The sequence below is a fragment of the Chlamydotis macqueenii genome, chromosome 3 (genome assembly GCF_036417535.1).
Source record: "Chlamydotis macqueenii isolate bChlMac1 chromosome 3, bChlMac1.mat, whole genome shotgun sequence".
In the NCBI taxonomy this organism is placed as follows: domain Eukaryota; kingdom Metazoa; phylum Chordata; class Aves; order Otidiformes; family Otididae; genus Chlamydotis; species Chlamydotis macqueenii.
In genome coordinates this window covers 90,858,259-90,884,726 of record NC_141558.1, presented here as the reverse complement: position 1 = coordinate 90,884,726, position 26,468 = coordinate 90,858,259, and the positions used below count along the sequence as shown (strand labels likewise).

At 40.2% G+C, this 26,468-nt stretch overlaps 2 protein-coding genes across 6 annotated transcripts in view; one reads left to right on the top strand and one right to left on the bottom strand.

Moving 5' to 3' along the window:
• Nucleotides 1-1,981: 1,981 nt before the first annotated feature.
• On the bottom strand, nucleotides 1,982-7,423 carry DPY30 (dpy-30 histone methyltransferase complex regulatory subunit). Its single transcript, XM_086745857.1, has 5 exons — nucleotides 7,325-7,423; nucleotides 6,753-6,824; nucleotides 6,621-6,668; nucleotides 5,444-5,586; nucleotides 1,982-2,215 (listed from the first exon to the last, which is right to left on the bottom strand). Exons 2-5 carry the CDS (start codon nucleotides 6,786-6,788, stop codon nucleotides 2,143-2,145), a joined length of 300 nt encoding a protein of 99 aa, XP_086601983.1. The 5' UTR covers nucleotides 6,789-6,824; nucleotides 7,325-7,423; the 3' UTR covers nucleotides 1,982-2,142.
• A 2,804-nt stretch (nucleotides 7,424-10,227) lies between these two features.
• SPAST (spastin) overlaps nucleotides 10,228-26,468 on the top strand; it is a 37,196-nt gene continuing 20,955 nt past the window's right edge. Inside the window, exons 1-4 of one of the 5 annotated variants that reach the window (XM_086745853.1) lie at nucleotides 10,229-10,902; nucleotides 14,983-15,066; nucleotides 16,359-16,442; nucleotides 22,079-22,174. In XM_086745853.1, coding sequence (XP_086601979.1) covers nucleotides 10,494-10,902; nucleotides 14,983-15,066; nucleotides 16,359-16,442; nucleotides 22,079-22,174 — 673 coding nt within the window. In that variant the 5' untranslated portion in view covers nucleotides 10,229-10,493. Of the gene's footprint in view, nucleotides 10,903-14,979; nucleotides 15,067-16,358; nucleotides 16,443-22,078; nucleotides 22,175-26,468 lie in introns of all 5 variants that reach the window. The other 4 variants (XM_086745851.1, XM_086745856.1, XM_086745855.1 and 1 more) reach the window with 4 other exon arrangements.

The following is a 26,468-nucleotide window of genomic DNA, read 5'->3' as shown; positions in this document are numbered from 1 at the left end:
CACCATTTCTGTAAGTTTTCCAAAATTGAGCTTTTTAGGCTTGGTTTTGGGTTTGCAGGTTTCTTTCAGCTTTTTTTTTTATTCCCCAATCTTATTGCTCTCAGACCATGCTAACTCAATGTCTCCCTCTTAGGATATTAAAAAATATGTAAAATACTGAGAGCCATCCTACTAAGAGTAACAGCCAGATCTCATTCCAGCCCCTGCAAGTTAGCAGACAATTGAAAAGTTAATGTTTTTTCCTCTGAAGAATCTATCTTCGAGCCACTCTTACACCCATGTATCTAAGCTGTTAAAGAAGAAAAGCTATGTTAAAACAAGTTTAAACAAAAAAATCTTCAGGTGACCATAGGAAAGTCATCTAGATGTCGGAGAACTAAGGGAAAATACTATTTCTGCAGTGGGCCACCTAATATACTGCAAATGCAGTATATCTTTAAGTCATCACAGGAACAAGTTAAATGAGAGTCCTAAGTCTCCTTTTTAATTAATTTATGCGTAATTACAAAACAAATTATGCAGCCTTTACTGTCACACAGAAAAAAAACCTCTAACTCTTGCAGCAAAGAATTTACAAGGTTTTAACTGCTGGCTATGTTAAAGCACTTAGCTAAGAGACACAGAATGGAGATGGGAATGGTAAGATGGCAATACTGAGGTTTAACTGAATAAAAATTTAGGATTTTGGTTAATCGAGCAACTGTTGGAAGTCAAGTTTACCATTTCTGTGACTGTCAAACAAATTCTGGTTATTTTCCTGTCTGTTAAAAACTGAGCTATGCTTAATCTGGATTCCAGTATCCAGTGCTAGTGAACAACATTGATTATGCTCCTTGTTACAAGTTTCAGAAAACAAAAATAGGAATTCCGAGGGCTGGGTCTAGTCCCTGTACCCATTGCCAATAACCTACTAAAACAGTTCTCCAGGTAAAATGTTCCTATTTTCAGAGCTTTTCTAGTATTTTTTTTCACAACATATTGTTTACTGTCTTAATTCTAGCTTTTTCTTCTGATCCCCAGTCTTCTATTGCGGCTTCTTATATTGTACCCCAACATCTGTGACCTTTACCACTACTGAGGTTACAGGACAAATAGACAAGGGGTCAGAAAAAGATGTTAAGAATGGTAAAAACAACCAAAAACAGGTGTTAGTAAACCCATGGGAAAAAAATGAGAATACTTGGTATTTTACTGGGTAGATTAGGATTGTTTTGGACATTAGGAAAAGGTTCTTCACTGAGAGGGTTGGTCAGTCACTGGAACAGGCTCCCCAGGGAAGTGGTCACGGCACCAAGCCTGTCAGAGTTTACGGAGTGCCTGGATGACACTCTCAGTCATATGGTTTCATTTTAGGTAGTCCTGTGAGGAGCAGTGAGTTGACCTCAACGATTCTTATGGCTCCATTCCAGCTTGAGATATTCTATGATTCTATCCTTGACAGAGAAAGAACGCTCCAGCTAGGGGTAGCAGTACAGAGAGTTGAATTACAGAACCTTTGTAAGTCCCTTCAAACTCTATTCTGTGTTTCAGTTAAATCCAGCGCACCAGTGACAGGAGATCAATGACAAACGCTGAACGGCACACCTCATGAATGTAAGTATCTGAAATGCTGGACACCGTCTGCAGGTGATCTGTTCAGCTGCTGAATCTAATTGTTTGTTTTAACTAAACCCATTTCCTGGTGGTCTGAAGCAAGTTCTCTCCCTTCTGCTTAATGAATACTTCCTCAAAATAAATTCTAACTGGTCTTAATTTGTTTGCTTTCTGTTTAGGCGTGTTGCATATGGAGGGTGCTATACAAAAATCGAGTGAAGTTACATACGTTATCACCCATGTGATTCCCAAAATAAATTGTTCCTCTTTGTTTCATGTGTTCAGGTGATGTAGCCCTACGGAATTATTCAGACTTTCATCCAGCAGTGCCATTCCAGTACTTTATTTTGAAAGTCTCTTAATAACTAGTTTAAAACAAGTGAACAAATTAAATGTAAAGTGTTCTTTATTAAATAACTCAAAAGGTAAAGCAAATTGTGCTATTAAGAAAGACAACATCATAGTTCCAAAGGATTTTTACAGCAGAAAACAAATTGCGGCAAATGAACATTTCAGTCTAGCAGCCAAATTGTCCTCATTTTTATGGAGTTAATTTCGGTCCTCAAATTGTGACTTGTTTTTTAAAAGATATGCTGCTAGAAATTCAATGGGATTTGGCGGTCTGTAAAGAAAAAAGTAAACCAAAAGCAATTATTTTCTGTTAGATGAAATGAGGCAGCTGAAGAACTCATCACCTTCCCTTAAAAGCAACATAACTCCTCCCAAACACCTATAAGCACTGATTTAGGGATGACCAACTACCTAGAGTTACCCTGTAAATTTCCAGTTTGTCTGATGAGAATTTTTTTAATGAGTCGTCTTGGTTGCCATTGGATCAATATTACTAAATTGCTAGAACAGTTACATACCTAGAACTAGGGTGTGGTCTATAAGTGTAAATACCGTAGGTACATCATTGGAAGTTACATGCATTTGCCTCTTTCGTTAACTCATGCTAAATAAAGTAAAAGTTAATCTGTCAGTGCTTTCTTGCTTCATTTTCTTCAAATGGTTATTGTGTGGCTTTGTGTATTAGAGCTGTTTTCATGGTTTCTGACAACTGAAATGCATGCAGCAAAATGTCAACGAAAACTTCAAGTTTGAGAACTGCTGTAACTTACAAGTAGTCAATAATAAAGTTTTGATCACTGGCCTCAGTCTGGAAGTTTCTTTTTAAAAAAGCTCCTCCAGCTACAGTGCATGAATCCTGCTAATCTGGATTCTGTCTGCAGAATAAATGAGAAACTCACTCCACACTGGGTCAGACTAAAGGTCTGGCAGTGAGCAAATATGCCTATGAGAGCATTAAAAAAAAAAAAACAAAACACTGAAGGAGTGCACAGAGTACTTCTCCGGACCATCCTTTCGGCTTCCAAGTGTGTACCGGCTTTCTGAGCTAGCACCTTTATTAGTCCTGGGTGGATTCCTCTACAACTCTGATCAGTTGCCCCTTGAGGCCAAATAAAATGTTTATGTCCTCAACCAGAGGCAAAAAAATTATATAGCTTAATTATGTGACCTGTGAAGGATCACCTCCTTCTGTTCATTATGAATTTGCTACCTGCTACACTTAATTTGATTAGTGTATCAGAAGAGATACTAAACAATCCATCCCAATTAATCATCTTTATGCTATTCGTGATTTAACAGATTCCTATTACATTCTCTAATAGAAGTACCTTTTCTAGGTATCATCTATTCAGTCACTCCCTATACAGGGAGCATTCCACACTTCTGACCACCTTGTCACTCTTCTTACTTTTTCACGAGAAATATTCTACCAGAATACAGGGGAACTGGAACTGCACACAATATTAAAAATACAAGAACATTGTAAATTTAAATGGTGACATTATGCTTGTTTTCACCCCTTCAATTTCTAAGTCCTACAATTCAGAATTTATTTTTGATTGAGCAATGCACTGACATATACATTTAATAGTGTAAAGATTATTTTTTTTTCACAAGGGTGATTGTCAACTCATAACCTATCATCTTGTCACTAACATCAGGGTATTTATTACCCTCCTAGGTGCATAATTTTCTGTTTGTTTGTATTCAATCTTTCACTTTTTATCATAGTTTCAATTTTTCAGAGCAGTCCCCCATAGTTTCACATCAAGTTTATAAAGTTCCTGTGCAATTATTTACAATTGATTAACTTAAAAAAAACCCAAACAAAACAAAACAGAAAACAAAACACAGAAACCCCCAACCTATTCTGTAAAACTCAGTATCATTAACAAATTTTGTCAGCCACTTCTTCAAATTGTTATAAATTATCCTTTCCAGGATTCTAGTGTTGAGCTCATTTCACTGTGAAAATTCACCGTTAACGTCTACTCTCTGTCTCATATCTTCTAACCAGTTCCTCATCCCTATAAAGGCTTTTCCTTTAATCCCCCAGCAACTAACTCTCTTTAATGGCTTCCAGTGAATGACTGTGCCAGAAACCTTTTGGAAATTTAAACAGATTGTATTATCTGGGCTCCTGTTTGTGTGTGCTCACTGACTCCTTCAGTGAACTCTACGAGATGTACAAGCCCTGACAAAAGTTGTGTTGACTTCTCTCAAAGATGTCATTTACCCATACGCTCACTACCCGAGATTACAATTTCTACGGAATTCCAGGCATAGCCATCAGAGGTACTGGGCTGTTCCCTGAACATCTCTATATTCCTTAGAAAAATAAATTAGCATCCATTAGTTACTTTCCAGTTCAATTTTAAGCAGAAGATTATACAGCAGAGCTGGTAGTTCAGCTTTTTCACCCCTGAGGTTTTAATATGCTCAACCAAATTGCCAATTTAACCCTGCCAGTTTGATACTGTTAGGTTTTTTCCCCTCGATGTTCCCCAGCCTCTTCTATCAGTATTCCAATTTCACTCCTGTGATAAGTCCCCGTCAAGAACAGCTCCTTCCATAGTGAAGAAAGACTTTTTTAAAGAAAGTTTGTCTGTAACGCAAGTATCTAGACTGTAAGTGTGGGCTCACATACCCACCTTAGGGTATGTTTTACATCCAGTCTGCAGCAGAACTTCCACAGATGTCAAGCGAATGTGAATGTACACACAGGGAGTACCTTCCTAGGTCTCTTTTGCCTAATGAGCTGTCTGGACAACGCAGTTCAGATTTGCAACTCCTTTTGAGGTTGAGACACTTCTGATGGTTGTTCTGGCTGTAGGTACTGTGATGCGATTACGGCCATCCATGCCAGCTTCTGATTATGTTATTTTGGCAAAATTGAGATGTTCACATGCAGTATGACTTGTCAATAATTCGGATACACCAAAAGGCTAGAAATTCATCTGTGTGAGATGAACAACTGTTCGCTACAATTGAAGAATACGCTTCTACATTGACTGACAAGAGATTCAGGGCACCTTGACAGCATAATCCTTACTCAAAGGATAACCTATCAGTTTGCTTCTTACTGTTTTGGCAGTGCAGAGTCAGCCTCATCCTGTAGGAAGTGTTTTAATCTCTGACAAAGATGCACGTATTTGTCTCCCTGTCTTTCTTTTAAATGGCAAGCAGAACTCTTTACAATTCCACACTACAAAAATCTTGTTCAAAACTAGTACAACTTCTTGCTTTCCTTCTGTAAGGTGAATTACCTGATAAAATTCATTTAAAAATACCCTTTTCCTCCCAAAACCTTTGCAGCAGCATACCTCATTGGGAGATCACAAATTCAATAAATAATTCTTTTCATGCCATATGCACCTAAGTGAGGAACAGATCCTGTGTTGTCAGCCATAGTAATGCACAGGTTCATAAACCTGTTGTAGTGACTTTCTTACAACTAGCAAACTAGGAAAAGAACAGAAGGAACGTTGAAGCATCTTACCTCTCTTTTGCAAGAACAGCAAGTCCCTGTAGCAAGATAGGTACAACTGTCTGGTCCAAGTAGGCACGTGTGGGTAATGACTGAAGGTCCACCTTCTGCTTTGATGTTTTCTCTGCATTTATTTTCTCATTTTCTACTATCCTCTGAAGTAGGAAAAAAAGAAAAAGTGAGTGAACATTGGTAATAGAAGCCATATCTACTTTGAAGTGTGAGTGCAATCAAAGTACCCGCTTATTATGTTTTGGGGAAATAATGTTAGGGAGTCATAGGTTTTCCAAAACAGAAGACACTCAACCTCTTATCATTTTTATTTCTGCTTTTGCATCAGATGTAAATTCTACAGCACAGAGACAGGAATGACTGCTACCAAGTATGGTCCCAATTAAATGGTTCCAGCATGCATGCATTTCTAACACAAAATGCTAAAAGCACTAGAAACTGAGATATGCCTCAGCTTCTGCTACAGAACCAGAACACATGGGATACGTTGGTCCCATATTGGTAGATTCGTGTACGTTGCATTGAGTACGTTTTGGTTTCCTGACAGTGGCAGGGTATCCTTTTTGAACTACAGTTCAGGGAGATGAGTCAAAAAGGACATCTACGAAAAGTTTCTGCAAAAGCTTAGCTTAGTGTAGGAGCTTATAATGGAGGGAGACTGAAGGCATTCATTAAATAAGGAATAGTAAATAAATGTCACGGAGTTGTTATTCTAACCCACGCTGTTATCAAGAGCAGAGAGAATAGATTCTGTCTACTCTTCCTCAGCGTAATTAAAAATAACTTGGATTATTCCAATCCAATATTTCTATTTACAAGAGTACGATACTTTTATAGAAATCCCACCAACTCCTCCCATTCCCCTCCCTGTAATAAAAGTCTGCCTGGCTTTTTGTGGCATAATATATTAATGGAACATAGGATACTTCCAAAAAACGTCATCTCATTAAAAGGTTCATTATTTACTTCAGTACCACTCAGTTAATGGAAGCAACATAACAGAAAATACATTAATTAAGAGCCAGCTATGCAAGGGAGTAGCATCTCTTGGTTTAGTTTCCATCTAACTTTCCTGAGAACATGACGTTTGCTGAAGTTAGACTCAAGACTCAACATTTTCCCCTTTGGTCACTAATGTGACTTCCATTGTACTCTACAGCAACAAAATCTTTGTTACCTCAACATTTTCAGTGAGGCCATATTCAGAATGGGGATTTTCTGGAACCTGTAAAATAGCACACAGTCAACAAAGTGGAAGTGTTCCTTTTATGCATGTAGCATGATGCACGTAGAACGTTTCTTGCCATACCTGCGGCTGTCCCTCCATAATCTGTTCTGCCTCCATGATTTGAAAAGCGGAATTTGCTGGACGCACAGTAATCTTGGGAAGCAATAAAAAAAAAATCGGTCAGCAGGTTGAGGCGAAGACCAGTGCTAGCCGACTGGCACTGCATCGCTTGCGTTACTACGGCGCGATTACTGGAGAGCAAACGGGGTTGCTCTGCGTTCCCCCCCCTGCCAAACTTGTGCGCGTTTTTCCCGCACAAAGAACTCAGCAGCGTCCTGAGGCTCGCGTTACGACAGCTGAAGAAAACGGCGCCGGGATTAGAACATACGGCAGTCGGGGTTTAAAACAAGAGACCCCTGCGACGACCCGCTCCCCTGCCCGGCCGGGACCGCCCGCGGGAAGGCGGAGACACCCCCCTCCCCTTGCCCGCCGCGCCGCGTTACCGCGCCAGTGCCTCGGGACCCCTTCCCGCCCCCCGCGGCGGGGCCGGGCCGGGCCCGGTCCCCGCCGCCCTGCACCACTCCGCACCGTGGCCCCAGCCACGCCCCAACCGCCCCGCGGGGAAGAGGCGACCCCCCCAGCGCCGCTCTCACCCGCCGGTGGGTCCGGGGCTCGGCGGAGCACCGAGAGCTTCTCCACAGCAACCACGGCGGCTGGGGGAGCTGTCGTAAATTGTTTTGACGTAAGTGAAAGGGTCGCGCTGCCGCCGCCGATCATCGGCGCACTGCGCCTGCGCAGGGCGGGGCCCCGCCATCGCTGCCCCGAGGGGCCCGTTCCGGGCCAAGCGGCTCTGAGTGAGGTGTGGTGGTTTTGTTTTTTCTTTTTTTTTGAGGTAATTTTCCTCACCGAAGCAGAGGCTCTGCCCTGACCTCTGTTAACCGCTTTGAGGCGTAGCCCGCGGGGCCTTGGTTAAGGCCGGTTGTGGGGAGCAGGCCGGCGGTTCCGCTGGTCGGTTCCCCCGTCGGGGCTAAAACTGGCGAGATCCTTCTCATTTCCGAACAAACCTTCGGAAAACACTGGCACCTGAAAGTTTGGTGGTACAGAAACCTGCCCGTAATCAGTGCACTCTGGCACCTGAGGGGTTCACTGCGATCTTTAAGCGGAATAACTTTGCTGGAACTAACTTTGAACTGAAAAGGGGGTTTTGTTAGTGAAATAACCCTTCAGAGCTGCGTGGAGTACAGTTTGCAGAACAGTGACTGGTGGCCATCAATTTTCTCTCGTTGTCTCTGTGTCAGGAGAAGTGCAGATGCTCAGCTTTCTCTAGGTATCGGCTTTAATCATCCCGTCTTGACCTGAAGCTGTCAAGGAACGAAAAACCTACTGCTTCTTTGTTCTTGTACTGTTACAAATTGCACCAGTGTTTGAACATGTATGTCTGATTTCTTTGTTTTATTTTGTTGGGTTTTTTTTCATTGGGAATTAAATTCTGTGTCTGGTAACATTGTGCTGGTATATTAAAAAGGCCTCACTAAGCCAGCAGAAAACCATCCATTGCTCTGATTTGTTTTTTTTTTTAAAGCTTTTTTTTTTTTTAAATTTTATGCCAGATTTTCAATTAGAACAGTTCACATTCAAGTCCCAATGAATGCTAGAGCCAGCTTAATATAGGAGGGGAGGGTGATTTGACTCACAGGTCACCCGAATGTTTAATAGTTGCAGTAGGAAATTGATTCTGTAGGCTCTCACTAAAAGCATTATAATTTGCTCACAATTCCTGACTGATGTCTACTTCTGAAGCTGTGTTTTGGCTTAACAAGTTGTTACTCCCCTAACAGATGCACTGCTTCCAGTGCATGAGTCTACATTTTATTGCCACTATACAGACTTACAAAGGTGTCATTCTAATTTTTTTTTTTTTAAAGTGAAAATAACTGAACAGATTGAGTAGTCAGGATTGTTTGAGACTCATTGTCTTCCTATTGTCATTCAATCTGTCCTTTAATTTATTAATAACTTATTTCTTCACCAGCTTTTCTACTATTTTGCTCAGGAATGCGATGGTACTTTAGACAGCAGATGGATAATAGAGATTGTAGATGGGTAATCTGTTGTCACGTGGCTTATTTCACTTGACATTTTTGAATGCTACATAGTATTAACACTGTGTGAAGTTTCTGGAATTCCTTTGGTATTCCAAAATCTGTTAAACTTTGATATCAGTAAACAAGGTGAGTTTTGTGGTTTTTTTTTTTTTTTTAAAGGACAGTTAGGTATATTGAAAAACAAAATTAGGTACTGAACTTTTTCTGGTCATAAGTGGACTGAAAAATACTTTATGGTATTTTCAGAACAGAAGTACATCATCCTTCTTACAAAATACAGAAGAAAAATACTTAATGAACCTTGCTGGATTTTTTCGGCACTGATAGGTTTGCTGTCTCTGTCTAAGAATTAATTATATTAATAATATATTATTAATTTATAAAATGTAATATGTTAATAAAATTCTTTATTTTATACAGTAACAAAACTAATACTTGGCTCTCTTGTTAAAACACTCTCCTCAACCATTTAAGAAAAACAATACACTTTACCAGGGAGAACTTTTTGTACTAAAAGTAACTACATGTGGCGTAAGCAAACAAGGAAAAAAACCCAGTTTTACAGTAATTTAGGAGAAGACAATAAAACATTAGGGACAGTCCTAATTTCAGTTAGGCATATCCTTTTAGTTAACACACCCCACAACTTAATTCGCTGAATTAGTTCATAGTATATCTCTCCGTACTTTTGGGACAGCCTAGGCTGGGAATGCACTTGTGGGGTACGGGAGAGGGATGACGTGTCCTCACGTAACATCCGCAGCTCTCAGTATTTTATCTGTAGAACCAAAGGTACCAAAGCATTTTAAGATTGGAAATAGCCAAAAGAGGAGGGAGCTGGAGGATCTGTCTCATCAGGGAAGACTCAAATAAATAAATAAACGTTATAGTTGGGGAAATAATTTGTAATTTGGGACAACTGGGTATTCATATTTGTAATGAGGGTGGAAGAAGAGTTCATTTTTTTTTTTCCCCAAATGATGCTTCTGTAATGCATGTTCAATCACATTAGTTTCCTCCGTGAGAGGCGACAGCCTGTCACCTCAATTACAGAAACAGGGAGCAGACAAGGCGCCGGAGGATTCTCCCGGGCGCAGTTCTCCAGCGGAGGGAGGATGGACGTGGTAAATTTTCTAGGTGCTGCACCTCTCTGTAAATGAGAGGCCTGCGGGGCTGAAAAAAGAGGGGATTCCCCTCAGCCCTGCTGATCTGCCTCCACAAACGGTGGCGGGCGGGGAGCGGTGCGAGGTGCCGGCGGGGACGGCTGGCAGCTCCGCTCGGAGCAATTCACGGCAGCGCGCTCCCGACCGCCTGGCCGCTGGCCGCCCCTCGGGCTGCGGGCCGCACCGCGCCGACAGGGCGCCCCCTGCCGGCCGGCCGGCCGCCCCGCCGCAGCCCAGCCAGCTGCCGCCCTCCTTGCACCGCCCCAGGACCACGCCTCCCAGCGCGCGCCCCTCGGCCGGCGCGGAACGGAGCGCCGCCACCGCCCGCCCCGGCGTACGCTGGGAGTTGTAGGCGCTCCCCCTCCCCGCGGCGCCGCCCCCGCCTCCTATTGTCGCTGTCGCTGCGGCGCCTTCACAATAGCGGCGCGGGGGGCGCCGCTCCGCGCTCGCCGCGCGCTCCTCCCCCTGGGGCCGAGCGAAAGGGGCGTCGCCGCCGCCGCCGCCATGGCCGGTTGTTGTCAGTCCCTGGCAGCGGGTTATGGCGACGGCGGTGAATGAATTCTCCGGGCGGCCGAGGGAAGAAGAAGGGCTCAGCCGGCTCCAGCTCCGCGACCCCGGCCGCCGGGGCCTCACCTTCCTCGCCGCCCGGGCCGGCCCCCCCCGTGCCACCGCCGGCGGGGGCGGCCGCGGCGGCGTCCCCCCACAAGCGGAACCTGTACTACTTCTCGTACCCGCTCTTCGCCGCCTTCGCCCTGCTCCGCTTCGTCGCCTTCCAGCTCGGGCTGCTCTTCGCCTGGCTCTGCGAGCGCCTCTCCCGCGGCGCCCTCATGGCCGCCAAGGGCAGCAGGGCCGGGGCCGGCGGGGCGCCCGAGCCCGGCGGGGCGCCCGAGACGGTGCGGGCCTGTCACAAGCGGGCCTTCGAGTGCATCTCCATGGCCCTCCGCATCGACGAGGACGAGAGAGGTAGGGGAGAGCCGGCGGCCGCTGGGGGGGGGCGGGCCGGGCCCGGCAGGCCGGTGTCGGGGAAAGGGGGGGGGGGGCGGGAAGGGCCTCCCGGCCGTGCGGCGGGGGAGCGGGGGCCGCCGCCTTGAGGTAAAAACAAACAAAACCGGCTCCTGTCAGACGTACGGATTGCCAGGGATCGGTGCGGGAGGGCGGGCGGCATCTGCATGCGGTTGCCCCCAGCCGGGCCCGGCCCGGCCCTGCCTCGCCGCAGCCGGCGGGCGCGGGTTGGGTCAAAACCGCGCGGCTCAGACCGGTTTCCCAGGCAAAGCGGGTCTCTGCGCTTCGCTCGAATAGCTTTCAAGTTTTCCATGCGGAGATCTGGGTGAGGCCATTAAAAATCGGGGGGTGTGACCTTAACTAGCTTTCGGTCTAACCAGGGCACCCGGACAACAAAAGCGCCGGGGACAATAATAAGGGTGCATCCTTATTGTTGTTATTACTGTTAGCGTACTGTCTGACAGACGATGGAAGTGCTGAAGTGAGTCTTCAGGAAATTTGTCTCTCAAACTGCACATTTGGCATCCTCTGACTTCTTAGGAAAGAAATACTCATATTTTGGCAGTTGCTTTTTAAAAGTCTTTTTATTAAACTGATTGACATGTTTACTGTTGAAAAAAACTCACTAGAAGACATTAAGGAGGGTGTTTAGGGTTCAATTAAATAAGGTACAGAAGGGAGGATTTTTTTTTTCTGTCTAGAGAATAATAATTAAAAAAAAAGTAATTGCTCGTGCATTCAATTTAGCCATTTGGTCCAAATGCAGCAGCGCAACTCTGTCAGCATCCAAAAGGTAGTCCTTATGGGCACGCTGTGCTGGGTTTTTAAATCCTCTGGAAACATCAGAATACTTTATTACCCTCTTTCAGTTGAGCTCTAGTGAAACTGCTGTCCTAGAGGAGGAGGTTAAAAATACAGGAGTAGGCCTTCAATAGAAACTGCATGTTGAGAGCACCATGAAAGCGAGGGATATGTCTTCCTTCGCGTTGACAATTTGGGAGTGGCAGTGGGAAGCTCTGGGAGAAAAAAACCCACCATGTGCAGCATGGTTAGTTCAGAACAGATGTACAGTATAAGAGCATTGAGGGTCATAGGAGCAAAGCATGAAAGAACGTGAGGTAGCTTGAAGCTTCAGTGTTGTTGATGATTGCTGTGTGAAGAGTAGCTGAGTCTTAAATTATCAGGTGCCAGTTTCCACGGCTGTGGCTTGTAACTGTTGGTGGTTTCAAGGGTAAGCCTTCAAATACTGATTTTAATCATGGCCTTGCTTTATAGATCTTAGAGTTGTCATATATTAATTAGCTGCACAGGTCATACATTTAGTAAGAAAAAAAATCTTTGCTACTAACACAAGCAGTTGCAAAGCTGTTATAACCCTGCAAATGCAATATTAATTTCACTGAGAAAAAAAAACTCACTTTGCTTTAATATATAGATTTGTTATTCGCTTACCTGTTTTTACTGGAATACATACATACCTTTGAATTTACTTGATATGTAAACAAGTTTTTTTTTTTTTTATAACTTCCAACAGAAAGCAATTTATTAAGTGTAATATGTGAAATGGTTGGGATTTCTGGATTGTCCAATATCCTATTAATGATGTGGCGTTTTTGCTGTTCTGGAAGTTATGCGCGCTTCAGTAATTATGATAGCATTTCTGGTAATTTTTATGCTTCTGAATTATTGGGAAAATTAATATTCTTGTTTTGGTATTTTCAAAATCAAGTTTAACATCTCTTCCTGTGACTGAGAAGGCACATATGGTGGGTTGACCCCAGCCAGCAGCAAGCACCTGCACAGCTGCTTGTTTGCTCCCTTTGACAGCAGAGGAGAGAGAATAGGAAAAGCAAAAGTGAGAAAACTTGTGGTTCAGCATAAAGACACGTTAGTAAGTGAAGGGAAGAGGTGAAGAGGAAGACAAGTGATGCAAAGGCAGTTGCTTACCCATGCCCAGCCGGTTCGTCAGCAATGGCTGCCTTGGAAGACAGCCCCCATGCTGTTCATCCTCTACCCGAGTTGTTATTGCTGAGCGTGATGTTGTATGATATGGAATGTCCCTTTGGCCTGTTTGGGTCAGTCGTCTTGCCCGTGAATGCCCATTCTTGTGCACCACCAGCCTATTTGCTGGGGATGTAGAGTAGGAAAAAGAAAACCTTGAGGCTGTGCAAGCTGTTCAGCAATAGCCAAAACATTGGTGTGTTACCAACACTGTTTTAGTCGCAAATCCAAAACACAGCACCGTAGGGACTGCTATTAACTCTATCCCAACCAGACCCAGTACAGCAAACCAATGACTTCTAAGGAATGTGGTTTTTTTATTGTACTTTCAATGTCTTCATCACTGATAACTATGATAACTAGTAAACAGTTCTGTGTGGATTCAGAGCACTACCTTTGTGAACAGCTTGGCTGGTATATTGCTTTTAAAACTTCTCCAGTTAAAAGGTGGAAGTGAGATTTTAATGATGATCTTAGCATATTTGCAGCCACTCTTCAAAATGGCAAAGAAATTCAGGCAATAGCAGGGGTGGCTGGAATAATCTCAAATTTGATTTCTAATAGCCATAGTCAGCATTAGATTTACACTGCAGTCAAAACTGCTTCTATAGGTGATGGGCAGAAGCTTAAAGAAAAAAAGGTTACAGAGAAGATCAACGTCACTCAGCTTCGCTGATTTAATTTATCTGGCTTTGTCCTTAACAGTCAGGATGTATGAGGCTGGTGGAGAAAGGGCAGTAATAAAATTATTCCCAAGGTGTGTGATGTACCCAACTGTAGGAAGGTGCTGCTCCTGTGGTTTGTGTTGGGAAGAAGAACAAAGTGTGGAATTACCTGCACAGGGTAACTTGCCAAATGTTATTGAAAGATTTTGCATCTGGAGAGGAGCAAGGGAAAACTCTTAAGACGATATTAGAACTATATTGAAATATTTTCACTGGCACTAAAATTTTCTAAAATATAGATTTGGGAGTGAAATTATAAAAATATTTTAGTGCAAAAGGAACACAATCACTGGTAAATGACACTTAGGAATAGCTTTGTGAAACATTCTCTCTTATGAAACTAAGGTAATGATACCTGAAGGTTTAATTCTAGGCATTTTTTGTTTTTCTAGCACTAGCAGCTTGTTAATGCTAACCAGATTTAGATTGTAATACCTAATGTGCTGTATTCCTGTGTGGAAAGGCATGCTTGGTGTGACATAGCTAACTTGCACACGTATGTTTCCATATGCAGGCAAGTATCTTTGTAATGTAGAGTATTTAAACAGGGGGAGCACTGTGAAGTAGATAGGAATATCTCTTCAATGGGTTATTTGCTGTCGTGGTGTCAGATAGTATAGGTTAGGCATAGGCAATGTTCATGGTTGTGTTTGCTGTAGTATCCATTTAGGACATTGTTAGTACAGACATTTACTCTAATTGTACATGTATTGTACTTCATGTGAAAATTGACATAAGCCTGCAATACAGCAGTTTCATGGTAAGATGAACAAAGAAATGCTCCCATGATAAGCGAGCTGCTCTGTACAGAAGTTAACCAGAGGAAAAGTGTCTTTTGTCTCACTCATCTTGGACTCCTTGGTTTTCTTCTTGAGTTCCAGTGCTTCTAGTGTTACTTTGGTATTGGCTGTCACTGCAAGGCTGAGAGATGTCTCGATCTGCTGTTCTGGAAAGAAAAACTGTTAATCTGACCATTTCTGTTGTGAATGAATATGTATAGGCTAGCTTTTTAACCTTTATTTTTTTTGTGGTTGGATTTTTGTTTGTTTCTTTTTAGGGGATGGATGGAGAAGTATTCCTAAAACAGGGAAAAGTGATTTGAGGCTGGTATAGTACCCGTTTTTAATAGAAAAGCTTATTTGAAACTAAGTCGATATAAAGTTGACAGTGTCCCTTTAAAGTGTTTCTTTAAATCATAGACTTATGTTCAAATACCTCTTCTGTCCTCTTACTTGTTTTACACAGCATTATATGGAACCATTCCTAAGCTTTAATTCGTTACAGAAAATAATGGGTTCACTTCCTTTTTAAGCAGGACAAAAGGAACAAGCTGTTGAATGGTATAAGAAAGGAATTGAAGAACTGGAAAAAGGAATAGCTGTCTTAGTAATTGGTCAAGGTAAGCCAGTTTTGAGTTTTGCGGAAATTATTTTGATTTATGGCTTCTTCAAAGTGAGGAGTTGATATTGCTAATAATGGTAAGTGCTAGGAATAGTGTGCTGTATGTATTAATTCATAAGTGTTTCTTATTCCTCTTTTAGCCATAGGTGAACACTGGTCCATTTCTCTGTCACACCTTAATGTTCTAGTTCATAACACATGCAAATCTTGCTTCGAATATTTTCATACTTTCCAAAATCATAATCAGTTCATGAAAATTGTGAAGTAAAACACTTGATTTCCTGTATAATGGGAATGCCAAAATATTGAGTTCTGAATTGATTTGCCAAAGATGACAGTTCTTGTTCTCACTTACGCAGAATTTTATATTCCCTTCAGTATAACTAAAAAAGAAACACCCCAGATTGGAACTGTCTAGCATTGTGTTTCTGGATGTCTTATGCCAAAATAGCTGAATGTTTCCAACAAAGGAAGAGAGCCATCTGTGTATATGTATACAGCATTTTAAGCTGTAGTGTAGAAGCAGGTATGCACCATAGAGAAATACATGTAGTGAAGGACTTGTGAAGAATTTCTGTCCTCAAAATAGTACAATAGTAATAATAACCCAACCCCGCCCCACCACCCCCCCCAAACCCAGACCTGTAACTGCTTTTGCAGTCTGCTGGTTTGTTACTCAGCTCTGTTTAGAAATGTTTGTGAACTGTATATGGTGACATATTACTTACACTGCAATACCAGTGGCATTTGATACAACCTGTCTAAATAGCACAGTTTAAAAAAAAAAAAAAAAAGCTTGACTTGAACAGACATTATTTTTTAGCAAGTGATGATGTTAATGTCTGTAATTCTGTGTGTTTTGAAATGTAAAGGGACACAGTCAACTGAATTTATACATGTTAATTTTGCCAAAGAAAATTATTTCAAATTGTACTTGCCTCTTAGTCACTTTTCAAGCTTTTAAAAAATCTTTTTATTTCCCTTCTGTTTAGACAACTGCAGTGTCAAGGAACATGTATTAGGTCAGCATGAGATGTTAGAGAATATGCAAAGCAATGCTTGAGTTCCCACCACTCTGAGCAATATTCTAAATGAGATAGTGTCAACTAACTTTAAATTATTGATTAAATAGACAGCTTTAGGGTTTTTTCATCAGTTTTGCAACAATGTTCCTTAGTGGAGGGGATAGATAAGGGGCGGGAGGAAGAGGAGGGAAGGCTGGGCGTTAGTATTTTAGCACTTAAAGTTAATTTTCCAAATTGTGTTTTAACATTGATTTTTCTTTGTAAGGTGATCAGTGTGAACGGGCTCGACGTCTGCAATCTAAAATGATGACAAATTTGGCAATGGCCAAGGATCGCTTGCAGCTTTTAGGTACCAGTTACAATTCATGACTTTGGAAAGTTTGACATTATTTGCCCAACTTCATGTAATGCCTTCTTCTAAAATATTACTTTGATTTTTAAAGTGAAGGAGTCATTATCTGTGTAGGGTCTCTTAAATTTGTTTTTTAGTTGAGAGTAAGTAATAATTTTTTCAATGCCGTTGATAAGTTTTGAAATTAGAATCTCATGACCCGCTTCCCTGTGCTTTAAGAAATAAGTGTGAAAGTAACTGAGAAGTCTTTATACCCTAACACCCTTTACTTATAAACTGAGGAAGTCTTGACTAACTCTTGCTGGAGCTACTTTAGAATTTCTGTGTTAGAACTGTAGTAAAACGATATATTGCTGGTCGTGAGTGCGAAGAGTGCCTTCTGTAAGTGTGACTACTTTGTGTTCTTGTTAATTCTGCTGTCACTTATATAACAATTTTCCTGATTATTGGTATGTACTGTAATAATAATTCTTTAGCACTATGTAGGCCATAAGGTTGTGAAATCCTAATTCTCGTAATTTTTATCTAGCAGTGTTCTATTTTAGGGCTAGCAGGTAAGATCACTTCTTTTCAGATGCATAGTGTTGTATAGTTTTAGCATTATCTAAGTTAAGTGGTATACATAAGCTCTTAATTGGCAGCAAAACAGGCAGGATCAAAAATGGTATCTTACTGTGCATGATAAACAAAGGTCCTCCCATCAAGGAACAAACCCACAGTTTTGTGTAGTTCATCCTCTAAATTGAAAACTTTGGAAATGCTTTCAGTTCAGGGAGTGAAATGAAAATAAAGTGGTGGGTTTTGGTTTGTGTTTTTTTTTTTTTTTTTTAATTGCTCTTTAAGGGAGAACTAATAAATGTACTTGAGTTTAACTTACATATTTGCAGCTTTAATCTTGCATTGTGTTGTTCTGAGTTCTACTAATTCCCTCTCCTAGAAGCGTATAGAACAGACAGGAAAACTCATGTTCTTTTCTTCTGTTACACTTTGATTCTGTGGTCCTGATTGGTGATTGGCCAGGAAGTTGAGATGACCACAAGAAAGTGAATCTCTTTTGTTTCCCTTGAGTTCCTGGTGTCCTTAGTTCTTTCAGAAAGAAAAGTGAAGGGAACGTGGAGTGAAAGAGGCTTCTGGCTTCTGTGCTTTAGGTGTTGGTCAGTAGAACTGTAGTATACACAGAAAAGACATTTTCTACTGATTAGGGTTAAAGGCTGACTTCCAGAGGTAATATAAGCTAGGGAGCAAAAGAGGGAAAGTGATTACATGCTAACAGTTTTTGATAAGGTATGGCTTGTTGCTGATACCCTAATTGCAAGTAGCTAGGATTTCTTTAAAAAATCTGCTCTTCTTTTGAACCTTGAAGTAGTAATGGTTGTATTTTGTGGGTAGTGCTTCATCCTTGCCTGTGTTACTGTAGTAGCACTTGTGATGTTGGTAAGTTGCTTGCTTGCTGTGCTCTGATTTAAAAGATAAAAAGGGTAAACGTTGCAGAAAAACTAAAGTTGAAGTCAAGCTGGTACATTCTTCTCTGCTACCAGAATCTGTGATGACATGCTATTTGTATTCTTCATTCAGATTGCAAATTGAAAGGTAAATAGATAGACTAGTGTTTATTGCTTAAGGTGATAGCAAATGTGACAGATTTTTACTTCGAAATTATCAGAAGTCTAGTACTTTGTTCTACTTAGGCTCTTATTCTGTTTGCACTAGGGATCTGCCTCAAACAATATACCTGAGAGCAAAATTTGGATAGGAAGGAGCAAGTCAAGTCATCTGCCTTTTAGGAAGGAAAAAGACATTCTTTGGAGAGATATTCCAATGGATTTAAATCCCTGTGAGCTTGGTCATTATGGATCTATTTGAGTAATATTTGTTATACCATCTAACCAACTTTCAAGTATTGACAGCATCTGGTTCTATTACTTTATATGTCATTTACATCTTTTTTTTTGGTGGAAATTTAACGTAATCTGGAGTTCAATTGCATGTGCAATTACAAACATAGCTTTTAGCTTGTTACTTATGGTAACAGATATTTTGAGGTGTTTAAGTGATGTAGAGGTGCTTTTGTAGTTGAACTACACCTGAAGCTCTTGAAGCTCTTAAGGTTCAATAAAGTGATTTCTCCTATGAATCCAGCTTTTAAGATGAAAGCATATTATCCTCCAGCCCTGTGGAATTTCTCCATTTCTTAAGGGAGAATGGACAAGTCCTTTATTGCATTAGCTGTCAGGATAGAACAGACTTAAAGTAGACAAAATTATCAAATACTTCATCCTGCGTGCTAGAAAGAGATGTAATTGCAGACTGCCTAACTGAAATGCCATCCACTTCAGCAATTTACATAGATAATACATAGAAAGTGACAATTAAATCATATGGATTATAACTGTCCCTTAAAAGTGCTCAGTGCTTTGATTTTTTTTTGAAGCATGTTGGGTCATCAGTGTAAGTTTAAGTTGCATGACACCACTGATGGGGATGTGATGTCACACCGCTAATGCATTTTAATGTTAGACCAAGGGGATGTAGCTACTTACTTTGGATCATGGCTTTACTATTTTGAGCCCTGTTTTCATCTTGAGTCTAAATTACTGTATTGTATTCTGTTTAAAGCTGTACTATGACACAGCCTGAAAGCTGAAATTGTTCCAGGTCTGTTTCAGAGCATCTCAAGATGACTTGCTCACTCTGGCAGCCCAGTGACAATATTGAGTTGTGCTAGCTGTCAGGGGACTTCCAAATTCTACCATTTGAATCGGTGGCAGCCCTTGTTTTTGCCATGGTTTAGAGTGTGTTAGCTATGCAGTTATTTAGATGAGTGGATAAATCTTGCTCTGATGGTCTTCATAGACCTGACCTCTCCTGGATGACTGATCACACATGTTAGAAAAAGTATATTTGATATATTTAGAATCACAGGAGTGTGAGGTTTGTTTTCTGCAGTTGATACATAAAACTCAGCAATTTGCCTTTCCTAAAGATAAATAACCACAATGTCCAGTGCAATGGTTCAACTCTAGCACTATGTATGTTGTACCAATCCGTTTTCTCACGTTGCAGAGAGACTTTCTGTAGAGGGACAGATTTCCATCACACCTTTCTGTGTGCTACGTGTAGCTTCAGTATTTTGGTTGAAGGATGTACATGACACATAATTCAAATATCTTTCTTCAGTATCCTCTTTAGTAAAAAATCTGCCTGTGTATAGATACAGGCTTCAATGGGTGCCTTTTGGGATTCTTGACTGTCTTGAAGGTGATGGTGTTTTCGCTTCATGCTTGTGTTAGAGTAATGTTGGGGTTTTTTATTTAGAAATGAGTTACCTTGAACTCAAGATCTAGTGTGGCCTAAATAAGACCATGGCTGCCGTGGTGTTTTTTTGCTAGGTTTATGTCAACTTTGTATCATCAAGGAGAAATAATAACTTAAGTTCTATAAACTCCCCCTCCCGCCCCCCCCCCCCCCAAAATGTCTGGAGGCATAGGGAGAAAGCATTTAAATGTAACATGATAGGGTGTTAATTCCCTGGAATAATATTTAATAGCTCAGTTTATTTGCTTTATTCCAGAAGGCTGTACAGCTACCCTGGCTCTCTAGAAAAGTGATGTTTGCTTTATGTAATTTTATGTGCAATATTAAAATTACATGTTAATGTAACAACATGATGCGAAGATAGTGTGTGAACTGAAACTGAACAACAGTTGGATTACATTTTTTTTTGTTGCAGTTTTGGAGTTCCTGAATATGTGGAACTTGCTAAGCTGTTGATAATTGTAAAAGCACAGTTTCAAACTGTAGTGTTGAAGCATTTCCTGAATTCTTGCCAGAGCCAATTGATTTTATTATGGTCACTCACTAGAAAGTTTTGGTGGTGGTTTGTTTTTTTTTTTTTTTTTTCGTAAAATTCAGAAATGTTCTCCAAAAAGTAACTGATTATCTAATATCTTACCAAGTCTATTAATACTAATTTTGTTTCCTAAGCTGCTCTATGTACTTTCCATTCAGATTGCATGCACTGGGCAGGGAGTAGACTATAGTGCTGCACCCACTAAAACAGTACACTGTGCTTGCAGTCGGTCATACTGAAAGTACTTTTCTTAGACTTCTTTAGAGGGAGATTTCTTAGGGTAGCTTCTTGCAAGTTACAGAGCTTGTGGTTGTTTGTAGGCTGTTCTTGTGTGACTAACACTTTTTTGTTTTACTGTACCCAACTCTTCAATGCTTTCAGTTTACACCAAAGTAAACCCTGGGTGCACATACTAATCTTGAGTTTTAGCTTTTCGTATTTGCCTGTGGCTGCTGAGTTTTCACTCTAAACTGCATCTTGTTCAGTCTGGATATTATTATTAAACCATGACTTAAACTATTGAGTCTAAGGGTACTTTTCAGGGAAGCTAAGGGGCAAGTAATCAGGAGCAGGGAAAAGAAGAAAGGAATGAAGCAGAAAGTCTGGGAAAAGATCTGTAATAGACAAAGAAGCAGAAGCAAGGAAGTCTTTATGCCTGTTGGTTGTACAGTCTGCAAGCTCTGAATGGTAGTTTTTCCTCCAGTCAGGGCGTTTGTGATCTTTCTGTGCACATTTTCAGTAGAATTCGGCTTCTTTTGCAGTATGTCCTTTAATGTTGCCAGAGGACATCACCCCTCTACGTGGCCATCTGTTTTCCTGCAGCTTCTTGGTACTGTTATCTCTTGCGGGAGAGGAGCAAAAAAGAAAAAAAGGAGGAGGAGGGGGAGTGTGACAATGTATGCCTTCATCCTTACAAACTGTGTTTTGTTTGTTTTTACATAAAAAGGTGTTTATGTGTGAAATAAAGGTGAGAGAGGCTGTAAAGTGCCCGAGAAGTAAGTCCTAGAGATTTTTAACTACAGTGGGAAAAGCAGGAGCGGTAGGTGAGGTGCAGAGAACAAATAGCCCTGTGTCATTTGTAGCTTTATACCTCTTTGACTTGTGCATCGGCATCATGACTTCTTAGAGTTAATTTCTTTCTCCTTAATCTTTAACCTTACAAATCCTGTGTTCAGATGTTTCTGAAGTCAGTCCTCTTAAAGAACACAGCTTGCATGACACTGTTATTGACCTAATTTCAAGGCAATTGTATTTCTAAATAGAGATCTTGAAAGACATCATCATAATGTATATATGGTGTTTTGCTTAAACAGTTGAGGTTTCTGTAAAATGCTGACTGGCTATTGCTATTTAAGTGAAACATTTCATACGAAGGAAAGTGATGACTTTTTGCAGTTGGTTAAAAGTAACATCTTGGGGAGGACTTTCAGAAATGGATTATCAACACAAATATTTAGTAAATGAAAATGGATTAATCCTGACCATTGCTTTTGGGAAGCAACTACAATCACTAGACTGAAAAGACTGTTGTAATTAACTCTGCTGCAAGTGGCTAGTTTTAAAGTGGATTTCAGTCGTGCTTAGATTGACAGAATTTTACAAATTTGCTAAACGTGTAGAATAGCTAGAAATACTCTATCTTTATCTTTAACCCTGTATCAGGTATAACAAAGCCAAACTTGACATTTGTGTGTTCAACATACATAAATTTTCTTGGATCATTTTTATTTTTTGTTTGTTTATTTTGTTCTTTTTCCTCCCTCCCCCTCTGTCTACTATGTAGAGAAGCTGCAGGCAGTTTTGCAAATTTCCAAGCCGCAAATGGAGGTCTATAATGACAGTACTAACCTGGCATGCCGCAATGGACATCTCCAGTCAGGTGGGTTTGGTTTTACCAGCGCCTATTGAGGGGATGTCTCTCAGTTTCTGGTGTATTACAGGGAAAAATTGTGTAATGCTATGTTCTGGCCCCACCAACTTTTAAATGTTGGTTTATATGTGTGGTTTTAAAGGCTTTATATAAAATACATGCCATCCTTTCTGTGACTTTGACAACACTGTTTTATTTTGTAGTATTCAGTTCTCTCTTACAATAACTATCCTAGAATCTAGAACTATTTACTAAGACAACATTTTAAAAAATATTTATTGTGTTATATTATGTAAAGGAATTAAATTAAACCTATTTTAGAAAATGTCAAAGTCAGCATAGGATATGTAGGTTATATCTTGTGCCTACGTAAGTAGTTCTTCCTTTATGATATTGTGAGAGTGAATGTGCATTTGCATTAAGTTGCTTTAAATTTCAGGGTGTTTCACTGTAAGAAAGTGATACACGATTAAAAGAAGGGGGGAACAAAAACAGCTCTTGCTTTTTGTCAAAAAAGTTGTGGTTTTTTTTTTTTTTTTTCTCCTTTCCTAGAAGACTGTATGAGGGATACTAGAATACCAGAAGTAAACTTGTTTGTATGTATACAAGCAGTAAAGTTACTGTGAGGTTTATGAATTGTCTTCAGGGAATGTTTCAAGCCAGCAGTAAACTATTTTCACAACTGTGATTTCAACTGATAATTCATACAGTAGACTGTAATGAAGCTAAATAAATTAGAGCGCTAACAAGCAATGGAATTCATAAAGCTTGTCTACTGAGTCAAGAACAGTATTCAGTTTTTAAAGTAACTAAACTTGAAACAGTGTAAACCACGTGGGTTTTTTTAGCTCCATTTCTAGTTCTGAAGTCATCTTACTGTTTGGTTTTATTCTTTCTAATGTATGAGAAGTTAAAGTAGTGAAACTATGTCATGTTAGGCACCATTAGATTACTGTATGTGTGGTATTTTTGTTAACTGTATGTGTCAAAAAGATACAGTTAAAATGGCTCTTCAGTATAAGTTCCTGTGTAGATTGAGCTTGAGAAGTCTTTACCTTAAATGATCCAGTACAACTCTTATCTTACCTGGCTGGCTAGTGACTGAATGAACAAATACATACATATGCACAGAAAAGTTGGTAACATGCTCTCTGTTTCAATATGAACAGCTTTTTCTTTAAACTCTTTCCTTTATGTGTTTTTGTGCCTTTTTCCCAACGTACCTCAGAATTGGATGCTGCAAGGGAGGGTTAGACTGAACTTTCACTCTTAAAACTTAATTTAGTTTGTTATTTAGTTAAATCTGTTAGTAGCAAAGCGTAGAATATCCATTGGCATCTACAGGGAATGAAGAAACATTTTGCCAGTTCTGTGGCAGGTGTTTTTATTTACAGAAACTACTGTAGCTGGAGATGGTCACCGTTGGTAAACTTGTGGAAATTGGTATTAGTCAGTTTACCTATTTGGAGTCATATTCCTGGTGACTTATAGAAGATGGATGACAACTACTTCTGCAGAACTGCGGAGGAAAAGGTAGCGAAACAACTGCAAAGGGCTGTGGTCTTCTGGGGATGCTTTTTTCTGAAAAAGTGTCTTCCGACTTTCTGAAAAGGAATAAAGGCTAACGGATAAATTTTATTTATAATGGTTTTAAAATAGAGGGAGGTATATTTAGATTGGATATTAGGAAAAAAATTTTTACAATGCGAGTCGTAGAACACTGGAACAGGTTGCCCTGTTCCAGGGTGGATGCCCCGTCCCTGGAAACGTTCAAGGCCAGGCTGGATGAGGCTCTGAGCAACCTGATCTAGTTGGGGATGTCCCTGCTCCATGCAGGGGGGTTGGACTGGATGACCTTTAAGGGTCCCTTCCAACCCTAACCGTTCTATGATTCTGTGATTTACCAGGCTCAGTGGGATCTGAGAAGAGACAGCAGGAATAAAGAGTAGGTTATAAAAAAGAGTTAGATACCAGTCATCTAGTGATTACTCTGAACAAGACTTCAAGAGGCTTGTTCCATTTCCATTTGCATTGTCAAAGGTAAACTTTAGATTCACAACTTGTGGGAGTTAGAGGTTTACCCAAAGTACTGAACTTCTCCTGTAGCTGTGGAGTCCCTGATAGTACCTGGGAAGTCACCCTCTTAATTGACATCTGAATTTCTTAATTGGCTGATGCCTGTGCTCGCATGCTTTCTCTCATGCTCTTTTTTTTTGAGTGTAGGGACAGGGAGACTTGTTTGTAAGAACATGTTGGTGCTACGCTTTTTTCTTAAAAGTACTTTTCATACATGTTGTAGTAGAGATGGTATTTTCACATAGACAGCTGCAGTAATTTGAAAACACAAAGCAGATGACAAATTCTTAGAAAATTGTACAAAATCAGCTTGCAGACTACTTGAGATAAGAAGACTGCTGTTACTGAGAAAGTAGATGTACTGAGCCTCATGGCTCTAGCATAAGGTTCATTTTTCTATCTACATAATGTGTTACCTATGCTCTTGCCTGGTCAGGCTGGGCTTTTTAAAAGTCTGGGATTTTATGAAGTATGAAACATGGTCATTCATAGTTTTAACATCAAGAAAGTGCCTTTTTGCCTGTTCTTTGCGGTGCTTTCTTTTATTTGCCTTTAAAGGCCAGAGACTTCAAAGATATTTTTGCTTCTTAATTCTGACTTGTGTTCTGTTCTCACAGCTGTAAGGCACACTTATATTCTTCATTCTTTCCAGTTATTATGTGTCAGCCTTTCAGACCAATTAACTTGATTTTAGCACAAATGGCTACCTATCCCTGTCTTCTTCATTCATAGTTTCCTAACTTACCTGAATAGCTAGAGATTTTTCTTTAAAATTTGGTAGCTTTGTAATGAGGTTTTACAAGACCTCATTACAGTAGTATCACCTGCCCTTCAGTTGCAGAAGGCTACACAGTAACTTAAGTATCATAATAAGTCGCCTTGCCTGAGAATTTTAATTTGAAATACATATTTATTAATATCCATTACTCTTGTTCTCATAGCAGTCTTAAATTAGATGTAAAACAATTTAGCTGGGTTTTTGTTTGGGTGGGGTTTTTTTTTTGCCTCAGACATCAATCTTTTTCTTCGCATTGTGGGTTGCTGGTTTTTTTTGTTTGTTTGTTTTAAACTAGCCTGGGAAGGAGATTATGTTAATCTTGTCAAAGGCAGTGTTTGAGCTTTATGAACTCATTTACTGGCCATGTAATACTGACAGTATTACAGTAATTCCAGTGTACCATTTTACATTTAACCTGTAAATCTCAGCATAATATAAAATCAGAGAAAGCATTACATTTCTCTTTCTTACCACAACATTAGCACTGTGCAAGTAGCTAGGATTTTATCTTAGTTTTCGCTTAGAAGGATTTCCTGGCATGTCTTTAACAGTAGGCATATATTGGCAATGTTTTTCAAGTTGCAAAAGTTCTACTCTTAATACTGAAGTTTTAAAAGGAGTTTCCCAAGTAGAAGAACAAGTAACAATAAGATTTGATTTTTAACATCCTAATTTGGCAACAGCGGATCTTTGACTGACATAATTCCGTCAATTCAAAAAGGAGAACAACTGTGTCCCTGCTCTGTATAGCTGTGCTGCCATGGAACAGATCATGTTAGTTCCTGAAGTTTTCTGTTAGGTAGTTTTTATTACTTGAATGTACCTGTTTCAAAAATCTGAATATAATCTTTGATGGAATTGCTGGTTTTGAGGGTATTGTGATTGCTGACCCTGAATAACTATCCATCTTGTAATTGCTGCGTGTATTTCGCTATGCAATATTTGCAGGAGAAGTATAGCTAAGCAGAGTAAAGAGTGTTTTGAATAAAACTACATTCATAAAGTTACAGACAATTCTAGACTGGAGAATTTTCCAACTTGGGGTGCCCACATATAATAACTTCTCTTAGTCACTTTACATCAGTTATTAATAGGCATAAGTAAGGAATTTCTGAGGAATATTCCCTGATGATTTTTAAGGTTTCACAAATAAAGGCTGGAAACTGTTCTGCAATATTGGAGCTGCTGCTGCTAATTTAAATTTAAACTCTTTTTTTGGATGCTTAAGAAGTTATAAAAGAGCAGAAACTTGTTTGTTAAGATGTGCCTTAATCTGTTTTAGATGCACAAAATAAAATATGATTGGTTTGCTTCTTAGACATAAAAAGCATGCTCTTATCTTTATTAATTAAATAAGCTAGAGCTGCATGTTTCCCAGATTGTTCCTGTGTTTCCAGGTGTGTAGTATAATCAAGCTTCTCTTAAAGATGTTCAAAGATATCCTTACTT

What these genes read in the sequence shown, in the direction of transcription:
- DPY30 (XM_086745857.1), bottom strand. Translation starts at nt 6,788, where the DNA reads ATGGAGGCAGAACAGATTATGGAGGGACAGCCGCAG. An exon ending in TTATGGAGGGACAGCCGCAG is followed by an intron (nt 6,669 to 6,752) that starts GTATGGCAAGAA and finishes GCTATTTTACAG; the next exon opens with GTTCCAGAAAATCCCCATTC. An exon ending in GCCTCACTGAAAATGTTGAG is followed by an intron (nt 5,587 to 6,620) that starts GTAACAAAGATT and finishes TTCCTACTTCAG; the next exon opens with AGGATAGTAGAAAATGAGAA.